The sequence below is a fragment of the Sander lucioperca genome, chromosome 20 (assembly GCF_008315115.2).
Source record: "Sander lucioperca isolate FBNREF2018 chromosome 20, SLUC_FBN_1.2, whole genome shotgun sequence".
Lineage (NCBI taxonomy): Eukaryota > Metazoa > Chordata > Actinopteri > Perciformes > Percidae > Sander > Sander lucioperca.
This window is the reverse complement of record NC_050192.1, coordinates 12,814,447-12,826,993: the sequence shown is the minus strand read 5'-3', so window position 1 is coordinate 12,826,993 and position 12,547 is coordinate 12,814,447. Positions and strand designations below refer to the sequence as shown.

Below are 12,547 nucleotides of genomic sequence, written 5' to 3'. Positions count from 1 at the left end.
AGCCTCCGACCTGTAGGCGGATTCGTCACCTTCAGAGATATATATATATATATATATAATTAGTATTATTAGTGTAGTCTACTGCTCACACATACATAAATACACTCAGTCATATATGACAGAAAGTCCCTTGATAGTTGTTGATCTTTAACTCATTCCATAGTGAAGAAAACAAATCTCTCCATGTAATGTTGACCAAAAAGCGCCCTCTTTGTGCTGTTTTCAAATCTCAGTTTAAGCCTTTGTGATTTATGATGAAATGTACGGTGCAAGTGTTGTTGTTGTGTGTGTGTGTGTGTGTGTGTGTGTGTGTGTGTGTGTGTGTGTGTGTGTGTGTGTGTGTGTGTCGGAATGAAATATGTTGATTGAGGTCTAGAGATGATTTACTGTGAAGGGTAAGTTCTCATTGAAACATCTGCTTTTCAGCACAGACACGCTACAGTGTGATAATTGTGTGTGTGTGTGTGTGTGTGTGTGTGTGTGTGTGTGTGTGTGTGTGTGTGTGTGTGTGTGTGTGGACGACCCTGAAGAGGCGCCAGCTTCAGAGCTTGCCTGCCTGTTTTGTCTTTAAAGGAACATTCCAGTTTTTGTTAACAGTCTCTATGATCGTGTTATTTTCTATGTTATGGCCCACACAACCCTCTGTAGGCACCTCTAGGTCAGTGGACATAGTCTACTCAAATTTGCACTATTGTTTTATTTACACATGGCTATCCAAATTGTGTTTTTTCACTGCATGCGTAATATAAAAGATACAACCGGTTAACTTATAATAGTTTTCTCAGGTTGACCAAAGTCCCACTAGAGTTATTATACCGGACCTACTTCTCTCTGTGTTCAGCTCATGGTGGAAAGCCCAAACAGCAGGAAGACTGGAAAGAGCTCTTTGGGTCAGAGAAAATTCACAATCCTTTTGACAGTTATACATGCCTTCATAATAGTGGTCCATCAAAGACACCACAGGAGAGCAGCTGATTGGTCAAAGGTTGCAATGATGTCACCACACAAGTTTCCATGCTCCTTGATGGGCAGTACAAAGAGAAACAAAGAGAGACAGACCGACGTAGAGGACTGAAATGAAGGAAACTACAGTTGGTCTTGTTTTGCAAGCATCATTAAGAAAAAGAAATTATGAACTAGAAGGGCACTCGGAGAGCGCACACCTCCGCTAAGGTCATGCCCTATCTCGCAATGTTAACGAAAGTGAAAATTAATTTGTGTATCCGCCCCGTGATTCAGATCTGCTCCAAAATGTAATGTGTTCTTCCTCGGCCCACACCCTTCCACCAAGTTTCATGGAAATCGAGCCAGTAGTTTTTTCCATAATCCGGCTGACAAACAAACCAAACCGGAAACATAACATCCTTTCCGGAGGTAATAAACCTCAAGTAAAATAGGGCAAAGGCTGATTTTGCAAAACAAGGGTTTTAAAATGGAGCAGTAACTGAACAAACAAACCTCCATAATGAATGTAAGTCATATGTCTCCAGCTGTAAAAGTCTGCGAGCTAACTATATATAAAGTCCATTATCTGACAATATAGGTCAAAAAATGAAGAGAAACCTCAATAAAAAGTTCCTGAACGAACTGTCTTTTTACAGAGTTTACACTTTTTTTACACAAATCACAGAATCATCTCCCACGGAGTGAGGAAGTGTTTTCGTTGAGATTCATGTCTCACCATGTTTAATTGAGTTTGTGTGCATACAGAAACACACACACACATACAGAAACATGCACACAGTCACATTTTATAAACTGGAAGTCTGGTCATAGAGAACAATATTTAGCAGTATAAACAATCTGCTACAGTAAAGCAGTGAAACAAGGATACTATTCATGGAGGCGTATTGCAATTTTAACTTTGAGACTCAAATTACAGTCATAAGATTTCCATTTTAGAGTTTAGTTGTTGAGTTTCACAGAGTTTTGGGTGACAGTAGAGTGAAGATACAAACTAGGATAAACTGAGTGTGACACAAGGTATATTGCCAAAATTGAATTAATGTGTAAGAGGCATTCCATATATTTTAAAAGTGTTATATTATGAAGTTCAAAGAACTTTTTCTTTATGTAAATTTACATTTTTTTCGTTCTTTTTTTACTGTCTTGCTGCTCACTGGTTTAGGTCATGCAAGGAAACCAGAAACTACCCAAGCATGTAGTCCACCGTTGTTGTTGTTGTTGTTATGAGACGTCGTCGCGGGATGAGAGGTCGAAGGCTAGAGGTCGAGGGGTGTGATGATGACATCGTCGATACGCAAGTATGCGGCTTCACCATCGAAATGAACACGCAAGGGTGGCGTTTTTGAATTTTTTTTCACCCTGGGACCAGGTTTCAAAAAAGTGCGTCTTCAGGCAGTGCGTTTACAGGATTTGTTTGGACGATCAGCCAAAACGATGCAAAACGTGCGTTTGCACCAAAAAGCGTTTCCATGTGGATGGCCCCTCATTTGCAGATGCTTTAAAGGCATTTTATATATATCTTTCGTAAAAGACGAGCACCTTGGTTTCTTTCTTGATGTCTATTGGATTTGTTCATGCCCTCTACCAAAGAGCACCGCCTTTTAATTACTGGTATTAGTTCCAAGAAGCTCTCCAATCTCTTCTTCTTCGAGCTTAATTGTCCGTTTGAAGGTCAGAAGTTTGCATCATTGTAGTTACATATACCCTCCCTCCCCCTCAGTCTGAGCTCTCTACTCTGTAATTTTGGTTTCGGGGTGTAGGCTTCTTCCTGAGGACTAAACAGAAAACCCTCCATACTACATAGAAACAGTTTTAGACTGTTTCTGACCACAGACAGGGAAAAAAACAAAAAATCAGTTGTGGATATGGCACATGCAATAAAAATTAACTGTGCCTTGTTTAAGATGGCCCCACCATCCATGGAAAATTATAGTCTTTCTCTGTGGATTTGTACATTTAGTAAAATCGAAATGAAACAAAGGAAAGAAGTATTATTTTTTTTGGGAGGGGGGGAGTTGGAAGCTGCTGAAAATAATCTCATACACTGTAATGTAATTTGAAGGTATATGATGCTTTAAAGCTACCCAGCTCTATGGAGCTTTAAAGCCTCATTGTTTTGATTTTCTGACCCACTGTTTTGGTTCAGTCTCATGGCTCTCATCAGCTTCACTTTTCAGCCGTAACAGGCAAATGCAAAAAGATGTTTAAAAAAAGCCCTCTGTACTAGGGCTGGGCAATATATCGGTATTATATCGATATCGTGATATGAGACTAGATATCGTCTTAAATTTTGGATATCGTAATATCGTGATATGACACAAGTGTTGCCTTTTACTGGTTTTAAAGGCTGCATTACAGTAAAGTGACGTACTTTTCTGAACTTACCAGACTGTTCTAGCTGTTCTATTATTTGCCTTTTCCCCACTTAGACATTATGTCCACATTACTGATGATTATTTATCTAAAATCTAAGTGTGAAGATATTTTGTTAGAGCACCAATTGTCAACCCTAGAATATCGCCGCAATATTGATATCGAGGTATTTGATCAAGAATATCGTGATATCTGATTTTCTCCCTATCGCCCAGCCCTACTCTGTACTGTACCTGCCAAGGAACAAATGGAACAAAATGTTGCAGCATAGGGTGGCTTTTTGGAATTGTTTTCAATGACAGTAAATCGTTTTGCTTGCTGCTTTTGTTTTGCTGAGCGCCTCGCATTGAAAAAACTTCAACTCAGAGTGTAAAAACGCCCAACATCATTTAACTTCACAGCAAAATAATGGTTGTCTGAGGATGGGTGATCGATATATGCAAGAATAACAATAAGGGCCTCTTCAACAAAAAAGGCAGTGTGCCTCACTGTTTGCAACCTGCAAAGGCGGGTCTGTCTGATCTTAGCGACTAGATGGCCAACACTGGAGCATTTGGTGGCCAAAAACACAACTCCAAATGAATGCTAATGTTGCTGCTTGTCTGCTAAATGTGTAAATAGGCAGGTAAATAGGCAATGTTTGCTCACAAATTTGCTATACCAACCTAAAAGATGATAATATGTCAATGTGTTTGTGGGTTGTTTCTGCTGCCCCCAGATGGCCAAAAATCAGTTGTTGCTTTAAAATTGTTAAATCATTGTCCTTGATGTTATTGGTCCAATAGAAATCTGAGGGCTATTTAATGCCACTCAACTGAAAAGCCTCATAACATACCGTATGATTTCATTTAATAAGAGGTATTACTGTAGCACTGTGTGGCCAGAACACATAGCCAACACACATACACATATTTCCATAATACTAAACACTAGTTTTCCAATAGGAAACATCAGACAACATGGGTTTTTAATATGAGACAGTCACTCTAGAAATATGAAAAGCCTGATATTTCCCTTAGAGATTTTGCTGATTTTACCAGATGTGTGTGTGTGTGTGTGTGTGTGTGTGTGTGTGTGTGTGTGTGTGTGTGTGTGTGTGTGCGTGTGACTGTGTGTCTGTGACTGTGTGTGTGTCTGTGACTGTGTGTGTGTGTGTACAAAGAAGAAGAAGAAAACAAGAAGAAGAAGAGATTTTGCTGATTTTACCAGATGTGTGTGTGTGTGTGTGTGTGTGTGTGTGTGTGTGTGTGTGTGTGTGTGTGTGTGTGTGTGTGTGTGTGTGCGTGTGACTGTGTGTCTGTGACTGTGTGTGTGTCTGTGACTGTGTGTGTGTGTGTACAAAGAAGAAGAAGAAAACATGATTTGTTCAAAGACACAGAAAAAAAAATGATAGAACCTTTGGGAAAACAGACCAAAATTGAAGAACAGACAGAAACAGAGAAAGTGGAAGATGATTTAAATCATAGAAGGTACCATAGACTTCACCATCTTAACCAGCGAAGGTGGTGTTTCCAAGGATGTGGCTGTCTGGGGACTGTGGTTGGGATGAAAGGGAAGGAAACCAGGCGGCTCTGGAGGATTCCTCGTTCACACACACACACACACACACACACACACACACACACACACACACACACACACACACACACACACACACACACATTTACACAGAGACACACTCACAGAGGGAACATGTATGTAAATGAGAGACTATCCTCTAGATCTGGTGAACAGATGAAGTTAATTGTTACCATCCTTCTCAGCAGGCTATGTGCAACTCTCAGAGAAACCAACTTACACATCATAGAGCTTTTCTTTCTTTCTTTCTTTTTTTCTTTCACCAGACATTCCAGTGTTGCCCATAAAAGAGGTTACTACCCTCAAGGATGGGTCAGCTACAGATGTTTTAAGAGTAATAAATCTCGTCTGACGTGATGTAACATGCAAGCATGTTTTCCAACCTTCTGTTGTGTTTTCTTTTATTTCTTATATAATACTGTACAGATAGATGTGGAAAGAATGCTGCATATGGTCCCTTTGCACTAAACGTACAATGATAAACGGTGTCTATTTACTCAACTACTATACTTAAGTACAATTTTAAGGTACTGTTTTATATCTTTAATTGGAACAGTCAATTACATTTTTATTTGCACAATGACTGTCTATCTTGAACGCTTTCTATTGTTGTTTTTATGTATATCTTGGATTATTTTGTTATCAATAAGCACCTTTGTCCTCCCAAAACTCCCAAAATTGATATGTGCAAAGATAAAGTGAGACTTTCTGCCATTTTTAAGACCTTTCTACTTCATTAGATTGTATCCAGTGGTATGTGAAATAAATTAAGATGGAGGAGAGGATAAAGGTCTAATATCATCCTCAGCATTTTCAGTGTAGTTTTATGGGGACCGACACTAGACTCATGATCTCATTCAGTAGCCTGGTGCGCAGTCTACGTCTCGTGACAGCCTACCTACCATGTAACAAACTTTTAACTTAACATAACTACCAAGATAACATGACGTGTATTTGTATGTGATATCCATCGGTAATGTAGCCTATGAATTTCTATGTACACAAGCATCTAAGATGCACGAGAAATAAAGGCTTCTGGGATCGGTTGATAACTCAAACTTGCCGAGAACCTAGACACCCGTTTGAATATAGACTCATGGAGTACCCTCGGTTCAGTAGCCTGGTGTGCGGTCTCCTCGTGACAGCCTACCTACCATGTAGCAACATTCACTTCTCTAACAATTAACGTAACATAACTACCAAGATAACATGATGTGCATTTGTATGTGATGTATACTTCCACATCGATAATGTGTGAATTGCCATGAACACAATCATCTAAGATGCACCAGAAACTCAAACTTGCCGAGAACCAAGACACCGCTTGATTACATTAGACTCGAGCGGCTGGTTGCACATTGGTTACATTTGGTCTCGTTCAGTAGCCTGGTGCGCGGTCTACACCTGGATTAACTTTAAGACTAAACCAAACAAGAAGATGTTTATGCAACTTGAGTGAATCTCCGTGAGAATTCAAACTGACTCATTACTTGACAGATTGATTTGCTTTTGCTGCAGTGCAGTAAGACAACCTGACCCCGTCTGTTTATTTTCAATTTGAAACTACACTACAGTAAAAAAAAAAAAAAAAACCTTGACCATGAAAGCCATACAGGTTTGTGGAGCATAGTAAAATAGATACAGGACTCTGCTTTCCTCAGTGGAAACAGGAAGGTGGCAGTAATTTCATTCTAATCCCCCTGGACATTTGTAGGGTGTCCTTGGATAAATACCACCTCAAAGGTCCTGGAGGGTCACATACCTGGAATCAATTAACTTTCTGCACTACTCCTCCAAACTTTACCCACAAGTTTTCAGTTTTCAGACTTTAAAGATACAAGCAGATTGTGACTTTAATTTCAACTATTAAGTTTGTGACAGTATTCTCCTTTGGAATGAAATCCACTTTCTTTGCAACTCATGACTCATGACTTATTTTCCTGATTACAATCCAAAATCATCCATGTGAAGAAAAACAGTGATTCAGTAGGTTCCATTAAACTATAATAAGACTGGGCGTCTAAGGTGAAAAGCATTAGCTTAAATTTATCCGGCCTTTCATTTAGCATCATGGACCTCATGGAGCTAGACTTCTTGTAATTATCTTTAAAAGAATGTTTTTTTTTCCATAGATCGTCTCCAGGAATTAGGATTTACATACCTGACTATAAATACAGTCATTGTTTCAAGTGTCAAAAGTCAGGATTAACTTAATTATATCAAATTTGTTTGCAGCGTTTATTTTGGAGACGCAATGGAAACCAAAACACAAAACTGATGTGAAAAAACACACTGTGAAGATAATAAGAACAATCTAGTATGGTAAAGTGTATCAGTAAAGTGCCCATTAGGCTCAAAGTGCATAATAAAAACTAATTGGAGCTAAAAAAAAAAAAAAAGCCTCCAAAGTAAGCCTCCATCTGCTCAACATATACCTATACAAATATACATATGAAGCATATAGTTAGTAATTTGTTTCATTTTATTGGACATCAGCTTAGTACACAGGCTAGCTACTGATGATTAATTTCTTGTTACATGAGCAGCAGCCCCTTAGAAGTGTATAAGGCATTGTAAGGAACAGGATCCGGCTCTGTAAAATAACAAGAACGACCTCAAAGAGGAGAAGAGGCCTTTTTACTGTAAATGGTTTGGTCCCCATATTAGGGCAAATAAACTGACTTATACTGATAACATGGAGAATATCAGTCTGTGTCCACTTACTGCAAGAACAATTTATTTTCAATACAACTTTTTCAGTATTTAAACTACGTCACAGACATACTTCTTGACCTCCATTTTCCGGTAAATCTTTTCCTTCCTCTTTTAGGACTGCAGGAATAAAAATGGCCATACAATGCCATAAAATTAATATGAGGAAATGTATGAAAACATGACTTCATCCCAAAGGCCTGCACTGGCAAATCTCAACAATCAAAGCCTTCAAAAATCTAACTCACAAAGAATTTACCCCTACACACACACACACACACACACACCATTTGTGTACAATACACAATACAATTTAATAAGTCTGTCATGACATGGCGAAATGAGGTATGATATGATGCCCAACATGCAATACATTTAGAATACTTGATGCCAAACAAAAGTATATCATTAAATAAAGCCAAATTTGATAAATTGCAACACAACACATGCATTGGGTTCACATCATTCATTGGATTCAAGCTTCAAATCATTGATGATTTAAACACACTTCAAAGATCTGGATTTGTTCCAAATTAGTCAAAATGTTCTTTAGAAAATATGCACAGCTGTTGCTGGCTCATACATGGCTTTAGTCTTCAATTCTTAGACACAAGGATACTGAAAACACAGAAACTGCTGTCTAGTATATATGATTTTTTTTGTCAGGGAGAAATATGGACAGTGGTGAGTCAGAGGAGTCCAAACCGGAGGGGGTCTTCCAGTTCTGGGCTCTGGACTCCACTCTGAAACACTGTGGAACAATGCCGTTAATTCTCCACAGAGATCTGAAGAATGACATCAGACTCACAGTTTGCCAAAAAGCAGTTCTCGGTTTCTCAGGGATTTATATTTTAAGGTAGTCCACTAAACTTAGATTTGATGGTGCAAATATTTATACAGAAGGTCAAGAGTATGAAGTCTGATCAGAGTCTGATTCAACAATTAGGAGTTGACTCAAGTTCCATGTTTCCATCCCTCTGGTGAAATGACTTACTGTAACTGTATCATCACATCTTATACTGACTCATCTCTTGTTTTTTTACCTTTAAATAATAAGGGAAATATTACATGACGATAATTAAAGGATACAAATACTATTTTAGAAATGCACAAAAGATTCAGTCCACACTTCAATAAAAAGCTGCTTTTAAGGTTTTAAGAGACTTTAAACATTGTTTATAAACTGTCTCCAGATGTTGTCTGAGGGACAAAGTCTTTGACTAGAGAAATTGTAACAGTGAATTTTTGCATGGAAAAAGAAAAGTTTGTGTGTGTGTGTGTGTGTGTGTGTGTGTGTGTGTGTGTGTGTGTGCGTGTGTGTGTTTTAATTGGGACATTTAAAATAGTAAAATCCCAACACCCACAACACCCAACCACACATGAAAGAAAGGAACCTGGAGTTGAAGGGGGGTGTAAAATAGCCCCCAATCCCCAAGTTGCGTTTGTTGTGACTACAATAAAGCAGTAAAACAATGATTTGGATACTTCACTGTGGGAGTACAGTAACCTTTTCCAAAGGCCTAGTTTGTGCACGGGCTAGAGAGCAAACAAACACATTTAGGACATGCACTAATGTGGTTGCTGTGGTTCTTGGTGTGCTCTTACACAGAGTTAAGTTCAGACACAGCAGTTCCCCTAAACTGTTCTGTTTGGATAAAATTCTGCTTTTTGTACCCATCTGCCCATCTGTTCAACATAATGTATAACCCCAGTCTTCAGCCCTGCTAACTGCCCCTGGTGACTGATTCAACATACATCACCAACATCTGCTGTAGATTGTTAAACTTCACAGCAGTTACTGTTTGAACTCGTGTGTCTCAAGTCAGCAATTTTAGTTGGGTTGACGGAAAGACATGGTGAAACAGAGTTTTATAACACATATAGTCAGCCGATTTTAACTGTTTGACTGAGATGAAAGGGTAAGGCAGCATCTGCAAAATGTGTATAAGAACTATAGAATGGTACAGTTTATGTATACCAATGACTTAGCAACAAACCGTAACCTGAAGCAAAAACTCTTAAACTGTCATGGTCCTTTTATTACTCCCACATACGTTTGCAATTCTAAGTTGCTCTCAGCCAAAATAGCTATAAAACTAGCGCTTATGTTTTATTTAACCAAAAATGGTAATAGTAAGGGCACAAGAAGGGGCATATTTTCACCACAAAATAAACTGGAGTCTGCCAGGATTCATTAGTTAGCATACCCAGACTGTTGGAGAGGATCCAAGGTTAATTTGGAAACCTGGCTTCTGCAAAAAACATTCATCCCAAAGCACTGGGTGATTAGTTCAGATTTAACAAGGGGTGGTAAAAAAGTATTTTTAAGTATATCTTACATGTAAAAGGAGGATGGCTCTAGCCTTCATTCATTTGTATATTTATGTAGACAAGAAATAAGTAACACTAAAAAAACAGCCTTTGAAGAGGATGGTCATTTGTGCCACAGCCAGTAAATAAGGAACATAACAAGTAGGCAAATACTGTCTTAAACTGTCTCCCACAATTCGTCACTGACACAGATTCAAGACTGACTATACTATTAAGAATAAGGTGCTTCTTGCTTGGGTGCACCCAACCTTTTTACGTCTATGTCTACCTTTCTCTAATTAATGTTGACTGAAAAACCTAAAGGGATCTCTACCTTCTTCGTAGTACATATTGTATGCACACACGGCGTATTTTCTACTGGACATACACACACACTTTCAAATTCATTTTATATTATTTTATTTATAAGTCTCAGTGATCAGCCTCTATTTTTAACAATAAAGATAGTATATATAGTAAGTCATATTTTTCTTTTATACGTAGTTTAGTATTGGGATTTAAATAGAAAATGTTTGTTGGGGGAAGAATTCCCAGACCCCCGTTTTGTGTCCCCCCGGACACAACACTTTTCAAACCAAAGTTACACCCTCGTGCACACACATACATAATGCCATGCACACACATACCCACATTGCTGAGATAACACATCCCTGCAGCTGTTGCAGGGAGTGAGCATGCAGTGAGTAATGGGGTCATGCTAGCTCTCAGAGTGCACTGTGGGAAAGAAGCTAACAGGAGAACAGCAGTATTGCATCATCACCATCACTTTCACATTGAATTCAGGTTAGTTGCGTCCAGTTTCATTTTAGTGTTTCCATTCAGTGTGTTCAGTCAGCTGGCCTTTAAGCTGGTCCCTGTTGGCAATGCATGACACATGTTGATAATGTGCTGTAACTACCGTAAATTAGCCTACTATTTCACGCCATCTACTGGACAGTCACTGCAAGTGTAAAGTAAGATTTTGGATTGTGCACTTGTTTAAAACTTTTACATCTTTGTATACAATCAAGTGGTAACTTTAAGGAGCAAACGCTTAATATAGCTTATAATATAAATAAGCAATGTAAAAATCAAAATAAAGAACTTCACCTGACATCATTAATAGGTACGTATGACGTTGCTATGGTAACCACAACACGCCATTCAACCAGAGAGAAATCTGTGATTGAGTTTCGCTAACAATAACTGTTAGCTGTGTAACGCTGTTTAAGCTGTTCATGGCGTATGTTTTTTATAGTTTTATATGACAAAGGGACGAGTCTTGAAGACGTGTGCGAGGAGTAAAGATATTCAAAAGTAAGACTTTTGCATAAATGTTTGTTTCTTCGTTTAGCAGACAAACACCGACCCAAACATGCACAAACATTTACTTGTAGCGAACTCGTTAGCTTCTGTGTAGGCTTAGCTAGCTATTGGGTAACGTTAATGTTTTTGGCTAGCGGTGGTATGAGCACACATCCACCTGTAGAGTTTTTTTTACAGAAGAACTCTGTAGTGTTTTTTGACAATTAAGGTTGATACGCTCAAGAAAGTTAATATCGACTTTTACATGTGCGAAAGTGCATGACACTATCGCTGTCAGTGTTTCAAAGACAGTTCAAATAGCGTTATTTTGTAAGAATGCCATTGTTAAAGGTGATAAACAGTTTCAATGTACCTGTTGCTTCTTGAGGCCCATAGGCCTTTTAACTATTACCGCATATAATACAATATACTATAGTATAATATAATGGCAGACAGTCGCAAGAGGGCAACAAACACATTTTCTGTCTATTTCTTTTATTATTAAGATGCCTAAAAATAGCTTCTTGCGGTTATCCATGAGTTTATAGTTTTATATACAGTCTACGGTTAGTCATACAAAAAGTTATGTTGATTTTGATTTCCGCCAGCAGCAACAGAGTTCCAAAGCGAATCCTTCAGAACAAAAGCGAAATTTCACTCGTGTTTATGTAAAAATACTACAATCTTTCAAAGTCACAGGTCTATAAATGTACCTGTACTCTAGTGTGCTCTGACTAGTTTGTTAGTATCTCCAGGCAGTTGTGCGGCAACACCTTTAACACCAAAATACCAGTGTGACCACCCTTCTTCTATTTTTTTTTTTTTTTAGAAGTAACTCAACTCTGGGGAAATTACAGAGAGTATGCATATTTAAAGATACCCATCCTGCATAGCCTATTGCTGTTGCTGATGTTGTAGTATTCTTCCACCATACATCCTGTTTCATAATTGCATTGCTCTTTCTCCCGTTGCTGTCTCCCTTCCTTCAATCACCTGTCTACAGTATGTATACCTATCAATAGACTGGTTAATCGACTGTATTTATCTTTGTTTTGCATTAGTGAATCTATCTGAGGAGCAGCAGGATAACAGGAATCCCAATAGAGGAGAAGTGGAGGTGGAAGAACAAGAGGAGGAGGAGAAGGGAATGGAGGACACCCCTCTAGTGGCCCTTGCACCTGATGCAGCACTCCCAGAGGAGCAACCCTTTGCTAGTACTGCTAGTCCTGCTTTCCAGTGCCTAGATGAGGTAAGACTCATAAATATTGTTAAATGATCATATTTCTTTGAAATGGCATTTTGG

The 12,547-nt window shown here is 38.6% G+C and overlaps 1 protein-coding gene across 2 annotated transcripts in view; it reads left to right on the top strand.

The window, feature by feature from the left end:
* The first annotated feature begins 11,072 nt into the window (after window positions 1-11,072).
* ccdc146 (coiled-coil domain containing 146) overlaps window positions 11,073-12,547 on the top strand; it is a 48,364-nt gene continuing 46,889 nt past the window's right edge. Inside the window, exons 1-2 of one of the 2 annotated variants that reach the window (XM_035995926.1) lie at window positions 11,073-11,256; window positions 12,306-12,493. In XM_035995926.1, coding sequence (XP_035851819.1) covers window position 11,256; window positions 12,306-12,493 — 189 coding nt within the window. In that variant the 5' untranslated portion in view covers window positions 11,073-11,255. The remainder of the gene's footprint in view (window positions 11,257-12,305; window positions 12,494-12,547) is intronic. The other variant, XM_031284739.2, reaches the window with a different exon arrangement.